Source organism: Idiotropiscis lumnitzeri, chromosome 6, assembly GCF_059441095.1.
Source record: "Idiotropiscis lumnitzeri isolate Australia: NSW breed Sydney's pygmy pipehorse chromosome 6, RoL_Ilum_1.0, whole genome shotgun sequence".
Taxonomy (NCBI): Eukaryota; Metazoa; Chordata; class Actinopteri; order Syngnathiformes; family Syngnathidae; genus Idiotropiscis; species Idiotropiscis lumnitzeri.
The window spans coordinates 12,001,219-12,021,186 of record NC_142396.1 but is presented as its reverse complement, the minus strand read 5'-3'; the positions used below and the strand labels follow the sequence as shown (position 1 = coordinate 12,021,186).

The 19,968-nt window shown below is 40.4% G+C and overlaps 2 protein-coding genes across 3 annotated transcripts; one reads left to right on the top strand and one right to left on the bottom strand.

The window, feature by feature from the left end:
• Nucleotides 1-2,591: 2,591 nt before the first annotated feature.
• On the top strand, nucleotides 2,592-7,915 carry rnf141 (ring finger protein 141). The gene is made up of 6 exons (XM_088298497.1): nucleotides 2,592-2,754; nucleotides 3,323-3,503; nucleotides 3,949-4,057; nucleotides 4,332-4,534; nucleotides 5,364-5,471; nucleotides 5,542-7,915. Exons 2-6 carry the CDS (start codon nucleotides 3,373-3,375, stop codon nucleotides 5,681-5,683), a joined length of 693 nt encoding a protein of 230 aa, XP_088154623.1. The 5' UTR covers nucleotides 2,592-2,754; nucleotides 3,323-3,372; the 3' UTR covers nucleotides 5,684-7,915.
• On the bottom strand, nucleotides 4,735-18,792 carry LOC148335265 (AMP deaminase 3-like). 2 transcript variants are annotated; one of them, XR_015844072.1, is made up of 17 exons: nucleotides 18,539-18,792; nucleotides 17,543-17,606; nucleotides 14,128-14,350; nucleotides 13,877-14,051; nucleotides 13,568-13,733; nucleotides 13,260-13,479; nucleotides 12,991-13,120; nucleotides 12,694-12,888; nucleotides 12,496-12,627; nucleotides 12,115-12,278; nucleotides 11,900-12,026; nucleotides 11,649-11,812; nucleotides 11,282-11,402; nucleotides 10,695-10,868; nucleotides 10,506-10,616; nucleotides 9,186-9,651; nucleotides 4,735-5,678 (listed from the first exon to the last, which is right to left on the bottom strand). XR_015844072.1 is itself a non-coding variant. In XM_088298496.1 (17 exons), the coding sequence occupies exons 2-16, from the start codon at nucleotides 17,598-17,600 to the stop codon at nucleotides 9,475-9,477; spliced, it is 2,337 nt and encodes a 778-aa protein (XP_088154622.1). In that variant the 5' UTR covers nucleotides 17,601-17,606; nucleotides 18,539-18,792; the 3' UTR covers nucleotides 4,735-5,678; nucleotides 9,466-9,474. The 2 variants fall into 2 exon arrangements, 1 of the variants encoding a protein (XP_088154622.1); XM_088298496.1 differs by having other exon boundaries at nucleotides 9,466-9,651.
• Nucleotides 18,793-19,968: the final 1,176 nt, after the last annotated feature.

Sequence of the window (19,968 nt, the reverse complement as noted above, 5' to 3'; positions counted from 1 at the left end):
GAGCGGTTTAGCTGAGTTTAGATTCATTTGAATTTCATTTTTGTCATGACAACGTCAATGCATGTACGTTTCCTTTTTGAAGACAAATGATGAGGCTAATGATGATTAGCGGTCCACTTTTTAAAACAAAAGCGTGCTTATCATCTTAATTTGTGCCTAAATGTCGAAGTAACATTTTAACTATCAAACACAAGTATATTGGGTGGTGGATATTTTATAAAATATATTCTTTTCCTTCATAAAATGGATGTGAAAACATCCCACGTGAGATCGTGTCCTGATTGGATGAAGCCACAGATTGACAAGGTAATCGTCCAATTGCGTCGATATTCACCAACTGGCATGTGCACAAACGTGAAAACTAAATGATTTTAAATACACAGGTGAGTTTAAGACCAATTGAACATTACAAGAGCTTTCTTAAACTCACTCATCGTTGAAAATGATGCTAACGTGTATATTTTTCATGTTTTCATTCAGTAGAAATGAATGTTTATCTTCACACATAATGTAGTATTATGAAGTTATGCATCGTTGTCTTCCTGTTAGCTCGATTATGTGTTGAAAATGTGATGTCTTCAAATAATTAAGGCAAGTATTGACTTAATCATTACTAATATGTATAGTGTCATGATTGTGCGTGACTGAGCTGCAGTTTTAGCAACCATTAACAACAAGAGCCTTTGTTTCATCCTCAAAATGGTGCATTTTGTCATACCACCAGCTTGACTATTGGCAATACAAACATTAAATAGTCCCTCGATATTTTAGTTGTTTAGTCTAACAAAAAATGAATGATGACAAATAATGAAACAAAAAAAATAAAAACTAAATTTTAACTTTAACTTTGTGCTCAGTTCAAAAATCAAAATGGAAAACCGGTGAAATTAACCTTTCTTTTCAAATATTTTACTGCAAGGGTTCACGTGACCTGGAAGTTTGATAATCAGTATTGGTTACATTAAGATGCATTTGTTTTGTTTGGTAATTTGCTCAATTGGAGTATGTATACTGTCACACTGAATGATTGCTTATGAAAAAAAAAACTGTACACTGCACAGATTCAGAAATTCTCTTCATTCTCAGGACTTGGATTTGCGAACATTGATGTTATGTTTTAATTTGATCAAGAAAAAGGAGCAGGCGTCACTGCCAGAAGATGACTCTTCAGACCACCCCGATTTCACCAAAAGAGTACAATCCCGAAACTGTAAGAACCTCTTGTTTAATCTTGTACACCATTAGGGCTTGACTGGAATGGATTTAATCAAGTAATTCAAATTTATTTGTCACGCCGATTGAGGTTTTTAGGTTCATTTGCTTTTTCTTTGTGCAAAGGGGCGTAAACCATTTAAAAAAGGACCAACATTGATCAACATTAAATTCTGACGGTAACCGTGAACAAAAAGATTGCGGAATCACGGTTTTAAAAATACAGCCCTAAAATGCTTTTTTTAATTTTTTTTTTTTATTCGGGCAAATAAAAAACTGCATTTTTTCCTCTGACCACAATCTATTTTTAACCAAGTCATATATCTAATACAAATGTAAACAATTTAAAATTTAAATAAATAAACAGAAAAATACATTAACAATCTTCTGTTTCAATTGTTCTTAGCGAGTCCCACCGTCATTGGTTTGAAGCAGACCCGCCTAAAGCGTTGAGGCTTACTAGTACACATACAATACAATACGCACTACATGCTGGCACCATGTTATTTTGTATGGTTTTGGTTTGTTTTAGGACAATGCACATTCATCAAAGACATTCGTAACTGTAACGATGTCTCTTTTGGCCAACCTCCTTCCGTCCCACTTTCTCCTCTGTGCTCAACCCTTTCCTTTCTTCTCTCAGAAGAGAAAAAAAGTTAATTGGAGGCAATTAACTTTTAAGAGGTGGGCTCATTTACTGAACTCTGAAAGCAGCCTATTAAATTGTGCCCTGCTTAAAAACAATAAAAGAAAAGCCAATTATCGCTGACGGATAGTATTAACAGTTATTGAAAGCTTCACTTTTTAAGACAACGGTAAACCATCACAATGGTCATGAACATTTAATTTAATGTAAATGTGTTGTCTTCTTCAACAGCCTTTTTCGTCCATCAAAAAGCTGACGGCCTACATCAACAGCTTGGATCAGATGCTGAAATATGTTTGGTCACATCAAAGGAATAATTTAGAGGATCATTTCATTTAATCTAACACAGTGTTTCTCAATTATTTTCTGTTATGTCCCCCTCGCAAGAAGAAAACAATTCACGCCCCCCACGACCACCCACTCTCCGCCGCAACTATAAATAATAACAATTTTGTTGCAAAACAAACCTACATCGTTGAGTTAATACTTGCTGCGCAATATTGGAGCACCACTGTCAACTACTGGAGTAGATGTGGAATTACACTTTATTGAAGTATGGCGGGGAAAAGCATGGTCTAAAGATGTAATGCTCTCATTTTCAAATCTGTACCGCCACTACTTCCTGGTTTGCTTTTATTCTTAATTATATCCCACCAGTTCCTGTCTTTGTACATTGTACCTGGTCTGGCAGCGCACCTCCTACAGCTCCTCTTGTGGTGAAATTTATGCCTGATTGGATAAGACCGGGAGCGACGCAGGGAAGGACCAATCGGTTGCACGCTGCTACCAAATTGCACGTTTTCTGACGTCATCACTGTGCGATCGATTCATATAAACAAACAGGAGCTTGCTGTGGCTAACTTTGCACAATAGTTCCTAGAGGTGTTGATATTCAGGTAAGCTGTTATTATTTTCCAAATCGTGTCAAAGGTGCACAATTAATATTTGTTTTCGTGAAGACCATTTTACTTTCGTGACAATGTGAAAAGTAACGCTTTCGTTTTCTGTGCGAGCCGTGTTTTTGTATGTGACGCCTCCCAACCAAAAATGACTGTTTTTGAAATGTTAGCAATTTGTATATGCAGACGAGCGTTTATGCTGTTGCGAGTGGAGATGCAACAATTTAATGACGTATTTGATGTATTTGATGTCGACACGTGATTTGATCGAATTGATTCCTTCGTTTCGTTGTCAAACGTCCGCTAAGAGGGCCAGTCTAAATCCAGAATAAATTTAGCACCTCACTGACATACAAATCTTGTCTCATTTAAGCTGTAACAATTCAATTTACTCCCTTAACGCCAATTTCTGTATTGCATAATTACTTAGACAGGGCTTAGGTGGAATTTTAGGAAGCTATATTCCACAAGAAACAAAAAAAATGTGAATGGGTGAATTCATGAAGAGCCATCACAATGTAGGAATTACAGTATCTCATTTGCATTTTTCATCCATTCTCCACAGGAGTGAATGCCTGTGGTGCTGTTGCATTAGCGTCACCTGCTGCCTCTGGTATGGGCCAGAAGATCTCAGGCCAGGCGGCGCGTTTCCCTGAGAAGTTGCTCAGACATGGTGGCTTGGTGCGAGACAGCTGCTACCTCACCTATGAGGAGTTTTTGGCCAGAGTGGCTGAGCTCAATGACTTGTAAGCACACACACATGCATGTATACCTTTTACTACATATTCGAAATGCAGTCATCCATTTTCTATATCACCTCCTCATTAGCGTTGCAGATAAAAGGAGCTTATTTGAGTTAACTTTGGGCCAGAGTGGGAAGATTCACACAGGACTAGTCACCAACTAATTGCAGGGCACACCACTCGCATTCACAGCAATGAACAATTTAGAGTTTTAAATAATACTAACATGCATGTTTTTCACTGTGGGAAATATTCTGATAATTAATTTTTTTGAATAACCTAAGGTATACTTGGTGACTTTATTTCACAGTTGATTGGTGGGCAGACACTCCAGACAAACAAGCATTTATAATACTATCAATTAAAAAGTCACATTTCCAAAGAGCCTTCTTTTAAGCAGCCTTGCATGCAAATGTCGTTGGATTGTTCAATTTTCTGCTCTCTGTAGGACTGCTAAACTAGCAGCAGGACAACACAAGCACCTGCTGTTTGAGGTCCAACCGGGATCGGATGCCAGCGCCTTGTGGAAGGTGGCTGTCAGGATTGTTTGCACGAAGGTGAGACCATGAAAGAGCAACATTTCATTACCTCCAGTGATCCAGGACACAGAAATTACCCATGGGAAATAATAGTAGCTAGTTGATGAATTAATTTATTGATGAATTAGCATTTAACATGGCAAAAAGCTCACAAAAGCTAGTTCAGCATAAATGCGGCCCCTTTAAATCTTGACAGTAATCTTATTTGTCTCACTTCTCACATATCATGTTCTTGCGTTGCAGTCATTTGCGTTAGCTGTTCTTTCGTGATCTGTGGTTGACTTCCCGCCAGATCAACAAGATCAACAGCATGGTGGAGGCGTCGCGTATCATGAACCTATACCAGTTCATCCAGCTTTACCGCGACATGACCAGTCAGGCCGCTGACGTGCTCGCCACAGAAGGTGGTGCCGCCGCCGCCACCACCACCACTGAGGCCTCTTATGCGCCGACTCTGGATCCTGACACCTGCCAGGCCAGCATGTGGATGGGCAGGTCTGTATGAAAAGGACCAAGAATCTGTTGGATTGAAAAATTGAGGCGAGTGACTTGCATGTCAAAGGCTATCAGTTTCAAAAGATGAGATGATGTTGGCTAAGTCTAAAAATAATCGCTTTCCTATTGATTTGGTGTTGAGTTTTATTTTTCTTGTCAAATCGTGTGATAACTGTTAAAAAATGTATTATATATTATATAATTATATCATTTACATTTAGTTTGATTTTAGTCTGTGTTAAATATTTAGACATCTTAGATTTCGCAGTGTATTAATTTTTTTTAATATAAAATAGTTATATTTAAAATATGTATTTTCTAAATATAGTTAAAATGTATTTTACATTTTTCTTTGTTTTTTTAAATCCCACAATGTATTTGTATTACTTGTAATAAGAAAAAAGTTGAATAATGTTCCAGTTTTGTAAATACATTCTATGGTGACATGTTTTTGGTGGGATTCGTGGCATATTGAACCTATATCTCCGTCATTTTACGTTGAGGATATGAAAATTTACCAGACGACATTCATCTTAATTTTTTTAACAAATATTTGAACATGAAAAGGTTTCTTTTATTTTTTTTCCCAAATTATCAATATGTTAGCCCTTGGTTACTCGACACGCATTGAAAAGTCATTTGAAAATGCTATTCAAAATCTGTCATCTGCCTTGAACACGTACCCACTACTCAATATTATCAACCTCCGCACAAAACGACTTCATCCTTTCCAGTCAATTACAATTACAATCAGTAAATTTAAGTAAAAACACTGTGACAAAACAACGTTCTGACAAGACCACATTGCCTCTGACTCCCGCCCCTGCAGAGTGAAGGAGTTGACAGACGACGAGGAGTGCTGCATCTGTATGGACGGGAAGGCCGACCTCATCCTGCCGTGCACTCACAGCTTCTGCCAGAAGTGCATCGACAAATGGTAGATTAACTAACACTAACAACTAAGCAAAAAGCCTAACGAGTGGCATGTGCTTAATGTGTTCCCAAAGGAGCCGCAACTGCCCCATTTGCCGCCTGCAGGTGACTGCCGCCAGCGAGTCGTGGGTGATGTCCGACATCCCCACGGAGAACGACATGGTGGGGTACATCCTCAACCTAGCTGACGAGGCGGGACATCCGCATCGGCCTTGACACAACAAGTAAAAGAAACAAAAAAAAAAACATGTCACCTTCACTTGGACATTCTCTCATGGCTGCAAGTAGATGCGGTGCATTGTGGGGGGAAATGTTTGCAGGAGGTCATGTGACACCAGAATCTCCAAAGTGGAACACATCCCATGACAAACTCCTTTTTCCCATCGGAATTAATGGAAGTAAAAGTAATCTGTTCCCCAGGTCAAACTGGTGCCATCATAAAATCTTCATTAACGGTGAAGGCAATGCAAAAAGTCACATTGGAGCATTCTTACTTGTTATACAAGTGTAAAAAGTAGTTAACCAGTGTCAGTTGTTAATTAATTAATTAATTTCTTTACCCTAAATACTCATAGAAGTAAAAGACATTTGTTCCTGTGTCAGAAGATGGCCATTATGAACTGGAAAAATGCAAAGGAAATGTTTTAAGTCACAGTTTAACATTCTTCGCTGATATAGTCTAAATGTAAAAAATAAGTTAACCGCTGTACTGTTTAAACAAAAATAAAGAAACCGCTGACTTCCTGATACTATCAACTAGTAAAGTTATACAGCTGGTTCTGGAAGCCTATTAGGTAATATCTGCTTGCTAAAATCAATGTGTGTGTGTGTGTGTGTGTTTGGCATTGATGAATTGATTTGCTTATGGGCTGCATGGTGGATTAGTGTTGAGCACATCTGCTCGGCGTTCTGAGATTTGGGCATTCCCAGAGCAAACGCACACAACCATGGGGAGAACACACTGGAATCAGGAAATTAAAGAGAGTGTGGCAGATCTGCTAACCACTAGTGCTCTGTGCTGTTCAATTGTTGAAATGTGGATTTAAAATAGTTGCTTTTAAAGGTAAAGTAGTAGAGTTCTTTATTTTTTTTTATGGTGATTTGATCATGGTTAGCCAATTTATTTAAAGAAATTAATTAAACCAATACATTTATAAGGAATATTTCATTTACAAGAAATCAATTATTTAATGGGAGTGATGCTCAAAGAAAGTAGCAAAATCAATGCAATAACGATGGGATGACCTTTGGTAGTGTTTGTGTAAATAACTGCATCATTTGTAATTAATTCTAATTAACCAATTATTTAATGAAGTAAAAGTTGTGAAATTTACATATCAGCCGGTTTTATTATACTTTTCATTTACAACAAATCAATTAGACAATTAAAAATAATTGTTCAAATAAATTTTAAGAAATGAATGCGAGAAATATTACAGGACTCTCGATATTTCTTAGTGATCCGCGTGTGGCCACCCTTGCTTTAAATACTTGCTGAGCTCAAATCATTGAATTTTTGGTGCATATTTTTTTTGGGGGGGGGATTCTGATTGAAGTCTAGATTTTGTACAAGTCGGCGTGTGTTCCACTTTGAAGGTTCTTCTGTGTTTACTAAGTAAAATAACGCAACATTCTTGTGTTATGACAACATGGCGTCATAGACATTCATTTGAACTGACCTTATGAGTTGAACTACTTTACTGACAATATTTTGTATATACATCCATTGGCACCGTGAGTTACAAATGCCTCCACTTAAGTTTTTTTTTTCCAGTTGCTTTCTGTTGCGAGCTGTAATTTGAGTTACGAGTGAGTGTCAAATACAGCTCTCAAGTGAAGTGAGAAAAAAAATGGAGCAGCCAATTTAAAGTGTAATGCCCTCGCATATGGGCGAGAAGAGCCACAGTCACTGATGCACTTTCAGTCGTGTATTGAACGGGAAAAATATTTAAACATGAATATTTAAAATGAAAACACTCGCAGGGAGCAGCTGTGGTCCGCAATTTACGAGGCCACTCACCTTAAAGGCACGCAGGTCACAATTACACATTATTTCTGTACATTCTCTTCTATTCTGTTCTATTCTTGTTTTTATCAATACCTTCTTTTTTTTAATTAAAAACAAAAATAAATAAAATTTAGGGGGTGTGATGGTTTTTATGAGTAAATTGAGTTAATGAACTTGATCATAAAATGAATTTAACACATTTTATCTCATATTTTCACATTTACTCTGCACCTGAAATACTGTACGTTGTTCCAGACTTAGCTGAGCCTTTATTGATTGATAAATGCCTATTTGAGTCATTTATCTGAAACAATTGCAATTGTTCTCATCAGTTGATTGTTGTATATTAGATGCATTAATTACAACCATCCACAGCTCATTTAATCTATTTTGTGTGGATTTATTGGATATAAATATAATAAAAACAACTGTATATTTAATTTTATCCAATTTTATGCTGATTTGTTTCTGTCCTTCCCATTTGCACTACAACCTTGGGTATTTACAGTTGTTTACCCACTTACAATAATTGAGCATTGAATTATGTAAGTGTAATGCTTTGTTTGGCCGTTAGGTGGCATCTTAAGACTCTTAAGGAAGAGACTGAAAACCTCGCAGGGCGTTTTCCTAATCTTAGGCAAATACAAAATTCCATGGATTTATATTAACAGGAGTATTTTCCCCAGTGTTACAGTAAAATATCTTTTAATTCTGTCAGTGTAATGCCATTGTTCAGCCATCGCTTTTATTCACTTTATACGTTATTTATGAAAAGGAAATGAATGATTGTGTATTGGCCTTGCATTATGATATGATATGTTGGATTTTCTTAAATTATCCAAACCTGCTTTAATTTGTCTTAATGTGGGTGGATATATGACAATAAAATGCACTGCTTTTAATAAAGACTCCTATTGCACTTTTTTGTCTGTATTTAAAAAAAAAAAAAAAATTAAATACAGCAATATGGCTCCGCTTCAGTCATTATGTAAAATAACTAATATTTTTAACTTGATGTAAAATTAAATATTTTGTATGATTTAATAGAATAAATAACCATTGTCTAATAAAATGTAAAATAATTATTTATTTTTTTAAATCATGGGTTATAACAGTCATTTTTAACAGTATGATTCAACTGGGTTCTTTAAGCATGCATGCTTTGATCTTATTCAGACTACTGTGCAAGTGAGAGTGTGAGAAAAGGTGTGTTTTCGGAAGTTTAAATGTGTTTAAAGCTTGTGGGTAGGTTAATCTTTTAAAAAATATTCTTATTTGTGTGGTTGCTATGTATTGGTAACGCTGGTAGTCCTAATCATCGTAATAATTTACGTTTACTGTTCTTCCCCCTGTCACTTGGTGACCAAGAAACACAATTTAACCTAATTTATTTTCATGTATATTTTTATTGAAAAAAATAAACAAATAAAAAACAGAAACACATTTCACACTCGAAGCAGTAAAAAAAAGAAATTCCTACACTAGTCTTTTAAGGGGAAGTCAACCCAAATTTCCAATAAAATGGTCTATGCATCTTCACTAGTCTGAACACAGTATTCTGATTATTATTGTGTTTGTGCAATATGAGTTAAGCAGCAAAATCCACCCGTTTTTAGCCATCTCAGGGGGCGGCCATTTTTTCACATTTGTCGACTGACTATGACATCACAGTTGCTTAGGGCTCAGCGAGCAACGACAATCATGGCTTACCTGAGATGGTTAAAAACGGGTGGATTTTGCTGCTCCATCATAGAGGCTCCATAGAACATACTCTTGACAATAATTTTAGGAAGTTGACATCCATTTTAAATCGTGCATTTGTCAACTGCATGTGGAAACAGTAAAGTCTTTGAATAACTGACATTTATGTCATACACAATGTGCTCAAGTTTTCTGTTGAAAAAAAAAAAGTAAAAACTCAATACATGTCAATAAATGCAACCCACATCAATTCAAAGATGAATTATAACAAAAATGTGAAAGTATTTACAAACTCAATTCACTCCACCCCTGGAATGGTGGCGTCCGCTTTGACGGCGTCCACTAAAAAGCTGAGTTCGTTACACAGTGTCTCGTGGCGATACGCCATGCGAATTTGCGCCACATTTGTGCGTCCGATGTCATTCCCCTCAGGGCCGTCCTGCAGGTAGTTGGAGCCCAGGAAGTGTTTCTTCTCCTGGAGAAAAGACAACAAAACTTGTGTTGTGCTTTTTCGTGCAGGTTTTTTTCTTGAGAAGAATTTCATGTGACAACAGATTTGTTTTTTTTCTCAGTAAACATTAGCAGTTGGTAACTTCCAAGATTTTAGTGATCAAACCCCAACGGTCGGCACTGGTATTCTGGACTGCGGACGGCGAGTCAGCGAAGATTAAACTCGTACGTACAGCAAATTTGGTGGTCATCGCATAATATCTCACAGTTATGGTAATCTTCCCAAGACATGAGGAAATTGACCGTACAATAGCAGCTTTTGACTAAAAGGGTTGGGACATGGCTCCTTGAGATTTTCTTTTTCTGCATACTCATGATTTACATGTCTAACAAATGTAATGTTCGTAACAAGCTAAAGGAACAGAAGTAGAATTTTCTTTAAGTTTTGGAATTGACCATTGAACCGATGGCAATTCGTAAAAGTTCCCCCGCACTTTGCCGACTTGCAATGATAAAAATGCTTTGCAATTTAATGTGCCTGAAATTTGGTAGCCATTGACAATTTCATGTTGCCAAATTAAATTTATTACAGGGGCTGAAATTACAATAAATCTGGGGGCGTTAGAAAACCGATGATAAATCATCTTAATTTGCCAGTTTAGCATCACTCATTTGTTGAGTTTATGTGCTTCAGATTTGTTAGTGATCAAGTTTGTCTTGAAATTACTCCCAGCAGACCCCAAATTTCAGACTTGTCTTGAGACATTTTGTTTGGGTATCCTTTTGGTAGTCATGCTGCTAAGTGAAACCAAGATGCGGATCCGCATTCCAAATTCCGACCAATAGAAAACCATCTGAAGTTTTTTTTTTTGGGCTCACCTGGTGCGACAGGCCGCTTTGCAGCACACTATTTCTGGCGATCTCACACAAGTCGCAGGTGCTGAGTTTCCAGAGCTGAGCCGCGATGGCGTACTCTTCCATCAGTGCTTCCTGTAAATGTTTCAACTCCATTTCAACTTCGACTTGCTGTGCAAGCTTTCTTTGGATCTGAGGGGGGTTCTTACTCACCTTTGTGTAGTGGAACTGCATGGGGTCGTCAGTGGACAGCGACACGCACAGGCCCTTCTGAAGAAACTCCCGCAGCGGGTTTTTGGAGTACTGCAAGAACAGGCTGTTGTTGCTCAGCGGCGACATGGCGATGGGGACCTGGGCCAGGTAGTAGAGGTACTGCAATACCGGACTCTGGTGGAAAGGAAATGTCACAATAAAGAAGAGCACCTCTATCGTGGTCACGTGAGTCTTTTGTCGTGAATCCCTAAGTGCCAAGTGCACGGTCTCGAAATGAGAGGCTGCTGTTGTCGGAGAGTGGCGCATTTAGCATATTTATGTGAAGTGAGGTGCAAGGTCTCCAAATTCAGGTCTGGGACAGGTCGGAGCTGCACCTGTATCATGATCACATGAATCCCTTGTTTTGAGTCCTCGGTGTTAGGTGCAGTCTTGAAATGCATGTCTAGGTGCAATCTTTTGAAAAATGACGGAGCTTAAAACTGTCGTATTTTATCCTAGCTGTCACAAAGTTAAACACTAACTTTCTGTCTTGTGAATTTGAAGTTTCCTGTTTGTGAGGGGGAAAAAACAGCACAAGGTGGCATCACCTTCTTCAGGTTGAGGCCATGCGAGATGTTGTCCGCTGTCAGGAAGGCAGACACCAGGTGAGTTATGGAGCCGGCCTCGCCACAGTGGGGACGGAACTGGAAGGTGTTCAACCCACGCTCCCTTTGGAGAGACAAAATAAAATGTGCAGGCCAATCGTTATCACAAAAACAGTTGTGGCCCAACTCAAGTTGGGAGCCATCCCTTGAGTGTTTTTTTTTTTTTTTTTTGGTACATTTGTTTTGCTTTCTGTGTCAAAGCAAATCATAGATCTGTTTGCACGTGAAGTAAAAAAAAATTGAGTCAGGGGTCTCCAACCTGGGTCTTTACTATTTTCTATTCATTGTTGCTGTTGCCGAAAGCACTCACTTCCGCAGGTTGTTGAGCACCATGATGTTGGCGTACATGTAGAACAGGTAGTAGGTGTATGGTGGGTTATCGTCTGCGGTCCATGATTCAGGCTTTGGACTTTTGTAGGAGAACAAGTGGTCACTGTGCTTAGACTCGTCATCCACGCTGTCAAATCCTGTCACCTGCAGAGCGAGATGAAGATCAGAGATGAGGAACCAAAAAACTGAACATCATTGAATTTGTTGGACTGATGCTCGTAGGTTCTTTACGTATTTTAGAAAAACATGTAGCGCTGGGTTCTTTTGCGGGTTGACTGTGGCCTCAAAGATGGGGGTGAAGATGTTCTCCAGCATCTTGGCAAAATTTGGTATCAACTTTTTCGACCTGAAAATGTCACTGTAGGACAGAGGCATGTCAAAGCCATCATATTGATGCGCATCCCGAAAGGCCGTTCGGACCTGGATGGTCCTTCCTGAGCACTCACTAGATCCGAGGGACCTGGATCATCCATCTCAGGTTGGGAGAATGGACTTTGTGCTGAATAAACCAAGTGGCAAGGCCCTCCCATTCACTGGCGGATCGTCCGTAAATTGACAGACGAGGCTCGGCGTGTTGGTACTTGCTCTCCTCCAGCTCCTTTGCCACTTCCTGGAAGAGATAGTGGTAAGTTCTCAATATACTTTAGCATCTGTTGGTTTATATTACTTTAACGTCCGCAACTCTTATTGATACATGGTGTTGACTGACCTTTGACATATCTTTCTATTACAGAAGGTCCTCGCTTTATGATGGTTGATTTCAATGTATGGCCCAAAAGGGTTTTTAAGACAAATATCTGCTGTAATTATTATTTAAGTTAACCCACCTTAATGAGGCGTGCAAAGTACTCTCCCTCGATATAGTTGTCAGTCTTGAGGTAAATCTCCCGCAGTTCGCTGGCTCCCACCGGGTTGTACTTGGAGTTGAATTTGTCAAAGCGATGGAATGTTTGTCTCCCCTGCAAGGATCAAATGAGTACTACTTACAACTGCAGCGTTTACCATTTCGACGCTTTTGTCCTTACAGCATGGACGTCCAGCGAATCCACTGTGAGGTCGTAAGGGTCCATATGGAGGCTTTTGAAGACCTGCTCCAGCGTATACCTCTGGCCAGCCTTCTCCTGGACCACACGGCCTTTCTCCGTCTGGTATGTTGTCTTGATGAACTTTAGCAGGTGCTTTTGGTTCATGCAGGCAGCAGCATGGATGTGTGTGTCCACCTTTTGTTTGATTGAACAGACTGCTTTAAGGACAGTGAAAGCTGGAATGTAGCAATGATTTAGTGACTCAGGTAGGGTTAGTCCCTTGAAACACCGACCAACCTTTCTAACGTTGTAAAAGTCTCTGTGTGGAACACTCTTCAGCTCCTTGAGCTCGGCCATTTCATTCAGCATTTCATGAAGGTAAAATTTGGATGACAAAAAGTTCAATCGTCGGTGGCAGTATGTCTTCCTGCAAGAGATTGGAGAGTCATTTTGGGGCTGTGGAAAAGAAGCTACAGTACCGAGAGACAACTCAGGCCTGTGCCCTGTAACGAACTTTTACCGTGAGCACCTGTCGCTGTCAACTATACACTATTGGTAGTTCTTACGTGGGGCCATCAGCAATCATGGCAAGGACGTGGCTCAGGTCAATGGCAAAGGTCTCCAGGTCCGGGTAAGGGAGAGTGCGAGGCTGCTGCTGTTTCAGGGCCTCTGCATTGTTGTAAACATGAACAATGCCATCCTTCATCTGCAGCTCGTAGTCCAAGTTCTCAGGGATGCCCCCCATGGAGTAAGGGTCCTCGTCTTCACGGGGGAACGGCCAGATGTCTACAGTCCACAGAATGAATGTTAAAAACTGCAAATAGGCAGACCTCGACAGAAGGGTAAAAAAAATAAATAAATAATGCTCCCCCACCTGGCAAGACCTCGTCCTCCTCTCGCCAATTCTCTCCCTCTGTGTTTCGGAGGAACCGCGCAATGGTCCTGGGAAAGCGATGGTAAGCCAACCGGGAATACTTTTCCCGGATGAACAGAGCTCTCAGGAGGCTCTTGGCTGCCTGTTCATAATCCTCGACGGTGATCTGGAATAAGTGCATGAATTCCGCATCACACCAGGGAACCTAAATAAAACACTCATTTGGCTTTGGCTTTTGCCAGCCAGTAACAGCTGCGAAGGGCGTCACCATGAAGGTCGGTGGTTACGACAGACATTAGCCATGTTTACCCCAGCACAGTAGTCTCCACTTATTGTCACTCTCTGGAAGTCGGGGAAGCTCTCTGAAAAAACTGGCTCAGGTGTGGTTGGGGAGAGCACGGGCGAATGCGCCAACAGGTTCCAGTCTCCGGTGGGAATCTGCAGGGACAGCGACTGGGAACGCTTCATCATGAAGTTCTTCTTCCTTGTGATGCACAGGAGCAAACTGGTATCACGCAGTCGAAATCTCACCAAACCAAATGTCAGATGTCACGCCATACCTCTTGACCGTCTCCTTGGACTGCTGCTCGGCCAGCTCTTTTTGTAGCGTGCGCTCCCGGTCCTCCCGCAGACCGATGGGACAGTCCTCGGGCACGGTGAACAGGGCCATTGCGTCCTTGGTGTCCTCCTCCTTCAAGGCCGAAGCGTAGACCTTTTCGGCCAGCAGGCGCACCTTCTCGTCCACTTCGCTCATGGACATTTTTGGGAAGAGCCGTGGCATCTCTGTTGAGGTTTTGGGGCGTATACTTTGATTTACTTTAATTGTGTATCGTGGAACAAGTGGCCAGCCAATACAGCAGCACAAAGCACAATTAAAGTTTCTCAGATGGATTAAAGTGTGGAGTTTAAGATCATTGTAAACAACTGCACTGTGCAGTTGTGAAGATGTGACGTGATGTGGAGATCAAGTCTCTCACGACGATTAGCCTTGGAGTAGACTCAACATGGTCACGGTCTATGTTCCAGTGACTTAAGTTGCCTGTTCTACTTAGAATGCCTCAGGTCTCAAGTTATATGTATGGAAACATAGACAGAGTCTTAGTGACCATAGTGTTCCAATACAGTAGATTAATGTGTGGTGGCTCCACAATGTTTTGTGCACTCACGTTTAAGGCACGAACGAAACAAAATATTAAAATTTGAATGTAAAACCCATCTATCCATGATCTGTACAGCTTCTCCTCACTAGGGTCGCGGGGGGTGCTGGAGCCTATACCAGCTATCTTCCGGCAGTAGGCGGGGGACACCCTGAACCGGTTGCCAGCCAATCGCAGGGCACTCAAAGACAAACAACCGTCCGCGCTCACACTCATACCTAGGGTTAATTTAGAGTGTCCAATCAACCTGCCATGCATGATTTTGGAATGTGGGAAGAAACCGGAGTACCCGGAGAAAGCCCACGCAGGCACGGGGGGAGCATGCAAACTCCACACAGGAAGGCCGGAGCCACAATCAAACCCATGGCCTCCGTATTTTCTTTCCATTAATTTACCCTCAATCACCTTTGAATTCCCAATATTTGTATTCCCTGTTTCCAATTTGGAATGTTTCCAAAATGCCACAGGTTAACTTCCCACTGAAATTTTCACAGTAAAATGTCCACACATACCTCCCGATCCATCTGCAGTTCAGCAAATGAACACCCCAAGCATTGTTTGCGCAACTCTATTATTGACAGCTGACTTAGTGACTTGTTTAGATGTCGCATTTCTTGAAATATGGTGGGCACCGAAGTAGAAATAATATTATGCTTGCAATGTCCGTCATGTGAAGTCGAGCCACCAGTGTAAGGCCTCAACCTGCTTGAGGCACCAGCATGTTTTGAAACCCCACACCAGTAAACATGTCCTGTCCAGACTAAGGTGTCTCTGGCTTTTGTGTGTTCCGCACGTGGTAAACAAAAACAGACCCAGTGAACTCTCCCTGAGACCGCACAGCTCGCTGTAAGATATGCAAACTACGATACTTCCTGTTTTAGTCTTTTGTTAGTACGGTGCAGTTTCCCCAAATTTGTCACTCCTACGTATTGCATTTCTTGAGTAAGATGTGACTTTGCAATTAATAGTGTTAGTGCCAAAAGCATTACGTATCATTTCCGCAGGTCCATGTGACCAGTGATATGCTTGTACATTTTGTAAAGGTGTTCCTTGATCGTTTTCACGCAAACATATTCTTAGGCTGAGGCTCCTGCCATTGGTCAAATGTAGCTTGTAAACATTTTCCGGAATCCACCAATCAAAACATTCCAAACACATAAGCATTTCATAATTTGGGTTCTCAACCCCAAGACCTTTTGTCCTGACCGGATTGACTTCTCTTTTGCAGTTCAGTTTTTAAACCAAACTCAAAATGATGACCAGAGGGACGGCCGATGTTTCATTGAGTTAGCTCAACTTGTTAAGGAACCGAGACGTCGTTTGTTGTGTGCCTGCTAACATGTAACTTTATCTTCTTTATCACGTGCTGCCACCCTGGCACACTGTCCGCCACGTTCTACATGCCTCCATAGGCGGCACACCACGTGTGCGCCTGCCATCAACGCGACAGCTGAGCAATTCCTCTCTCGACCTTGACCTACATCCCTTGAAACGGCCGAAACCTGACCTGCTGATATATTCTAACTTCAATTCATACAAAATGATGACGTTCTGCCTTTGGTTTTTAAGCGATTGGATGGTTTCTACATGGTAAGATTGTAAGAGTGACATAATAAATTTTTACATAAATTCATAATCTTTACAAAAATCAATTTTCCCAACTATGGTTAAGATTCCTATTATAAGCCAACCTTCAATTTTGTAAAGACCTGCTTCATTCCCATTGATTCCCATGGAAACTTTCCATCTTAAAAAAAAAAAACATCCTGCAAATTTGCAACTCTAGTACACAGTACCGACATTTTCTTGTTTCCTACCTTCTGTGGTTTGAGCCATGCTGCCTGCTTCTACTCGTTCACGCTTCTTGCTCAACACTTATATAGTTGGCTCTGGCCTCGTTCTGGAAATGTCTTGCTCACTTCTCAGAGCTGACCCCTTCTCAATTGGTATCTTTCGCCTATCCCTTTACGCGTTCAGGTGGCGGCAGTCATGCAGCCCTCGTCTGGAGTGTCCATCCTCACGTCTCTATTTTAGGCCGGTGGGAGTGTCATGGCAACAGGGGGTGGATAAATGAGGTGGCGATGTCACAACTCGGGGTGGGCCCGCAAAGGAGGGAAGCCGAGGCTCCTGGGTAGCAACGGAACCTTGAGAAAGAAGTTGTGCTCCTTCTTCTGGCCCATGTGCTTCGGCCACTAGGTGGCACTATCATACATGCGTATGTAATACATGTAGATTTGTATTTTGAAACATAAATACCATTGCAACCTAGTTGCAGTACTATTAGTACTTTTTCGAAGAGCATAAATAATAAGTGACAGTCGGTATTGTTAAATTGTCTATCTCCATGTGTTGCTGCACCATTTGTGTTTGAATATCACCTGCTGTCTTTGGCGTTTTACGTTGTGCTAGCGTTCACCTGGAGACTTTTAAAAAACGAAATGCTGTGGTTTTATTAAATCTGCGACATGTAATGCTCTCTGCTTTTGTTTAGTTTTTCAGTAATCTTCAACTAGAAAGGACATTAAACAGCTTCCATGTGTCATTTGGCTACACACTTTTAACAGTAAACACGCAACACGGTCAATGGGGCACCTATTATGTTTATCGTGTTGTATCGAATTGTTATGAGTGCGTATTTATTTGTACCTACTATCGCAATGAGGCGTTTACAACACTCATTTATAGTTTGAGCGTTAGCCACCTCTTATACTGTGCGTCGGAGGAAAACAATGTTAGGTGGACAGCGTGTCTGTAATATAAATAGACGCAGCAGACAGCCCGCTGACAGTCGCGGGGTGGAAGGATAAGAGCCACTGACCTCTCCCAAGGCAAGGTGTGGATTGTTGCTTGTAAAGCGCAGCTTCCCTTCTCCTCATTGTGACCTGTGAAGATTGAGGTCAATGATAAGGTCATTAGCAAAGGCCAACAAGAGTTCCCACTGGACAATGGGGGTGTACACCGGTCACTGAAAGCCGAGAGTCGCTTGGACGTCCGCAAAATAACCAGTAAACCGGAAAAAAAGGGGAGTATTTGACATACCCCAAACAAACTACAATCCCTAAACACTTTCAAATAATTTTCAAATTCATTTAAAACTAAATGCTTTGCATATTATTTAATGGCATTTTACAAAAATGAGGGCCTTCCCGAAAGAACACCAAGAAACGGGACTAGATGAGACTCAGCGAGAATCTGAGGTTAGGTTCCACAGAGAAAAATGCAAAGAGGTGAATTTGTGCCTGAATGGTAGCTATGTGCGGAAATATTGTACGTATTTCCCCAATGGTATTTTAGCAGAAGTGTGTACTGAGCCAAACTTGGGTTTTGTCAAAAGCAAAAACAGAGAAAGTCCCCGCAGTAAATATGCTGAGTCACATTAATGAAAGGCTATCTATAGAATTTTCAAGACACTTTCCTTTAAAAGGCAAAGTCTTGACTGATTGCAGTCTTAGAGGAAATGCCTGCTCTGGAGCTGCTCTTCCCATGCTGATAGTGGAATGTAAACTTTGATGCCCTTCGCTGGCAATTCACCCAGTCTTTTTCCGAACCCCGTTGACTCGTTGCATTTCTCATTGCAATGGACACATTTGTTAGACATTCATCAAAATTATATGGTACAATTAGAATTCCACCAGCAACAACGCAGCACTTGTTCTTGTCGGTGCTGTTTATTAAAACTTCCTGTCACATTGACCCAATTTAACATTTACAATTATAGAAATTAGATTTCAAAATGCACTATATATATATATATATATATATATATACAATTTTAAAATCACAGTGAAACTCCAAAGCACAACAATGTACTTACTTAAAGTGTGGATGCCTGTAGCCTCAGTGCACTTCAAGTCCAAAGAGAGGAAGCTGAGCAGGAAGCTTGTACTGTATGCATCATTCGATGAAGGATCACAAGGAAACGCCTCCTTGGTTTGTTTAGGATGGGGGTTCGCGTCAGTTTTGTTGTGTATTTATTACGTACTGTTTATATACTACAGTCCGCAATAGAAAAAAGCGGAACTTATTAAAGTTTCTTGCTACTCCTGTTCCTCATTCCGAAAGAGAACTAACATCATTACTTCCTTCCCTTAAATGATCCTGATGGTTTACAGTATTGCCTTGACAGAGAGAATGGGTTTAACTCGGTCAGTGACTATGCTCAGAGCTCAAACACTCAAATCTCAAATCAGTGGTTGGTCTAGTTTTTCAAGAATTGTTTTTTTTCTCTCAAACTGCTGCTTGCTATCAAGTTTGCTGGCACCATCAAGTGATCGTAACTGATTTTTGTTCACAACTCAGGGAGAACAACAGGTCATATCTCGAAAATCTTATATTGGGGGACTTGTAATTTGAATTAACACTTATGATTCATCCGCGACTAATTGTTCGCCCAAATTTTGCGTATTAGTTGGCTCAATAATTAAATATGGCAACAAGATAATACACAAGTCACATGCAAAAACTGTAAATGACCATCAACCTAAAATTGATTTGACATGTCATCACCTTCTGACATTAATGGCTAAAGTTAAATTTTGACACAAAAATTTTTACTTTAACATTATATTTAAGGAAGCTGACAATTTTCTGCTTTTAAATGTTGTATTTTGCCTTTAAATATGTGAAGCACATCGAGTTATTTTGTGAATGAAATGTGACGTGCTATATAAATAAAATAGCCTTGTCTAGAGCTAATTACTGGATATTGCCTGTCCTTAGATACGTTAAACACTGCTGTACCAAATATGCTGTCTCTTGAAAGAAAACGTGGACTTTTACACTTGCATCTAATCGTGGTATTGTGACAGTAAATCGATTTTAAAAAGGTACTTTATTTGAGGCCATTGTGACGTGTGTGTCTGCTCCTTGGGTCAGAAAACCCCTCCAGGATTTTTCTGGACTTGTCACGACCGCCTAACCGTGAATCCACCATTTGTTGCTTTTCTGTTGATGTTCCTTATTAATAATGAAAACAATGTTGAGGTTGTTGCATTATGTTTATTTCTGAGACATTGGTGGTACAACCTGACACCATTGTAGCTTTTCCTGCTGGTACTTAAGCAAGATTTGAGCGTTTTATTACATTCAAATAAGAAAAGAAACAGCTGACAAAAAGCAAACTGCACGCCTACGACGTTACCACCAGATGGCAGCACGCCGCTCCTCCTCAGAATGTTGACGTTTCCTCCTCGTTAGTGCATTTCAATACATTAGAACTTGAGAAAAAGTTTATTTCAATGACTC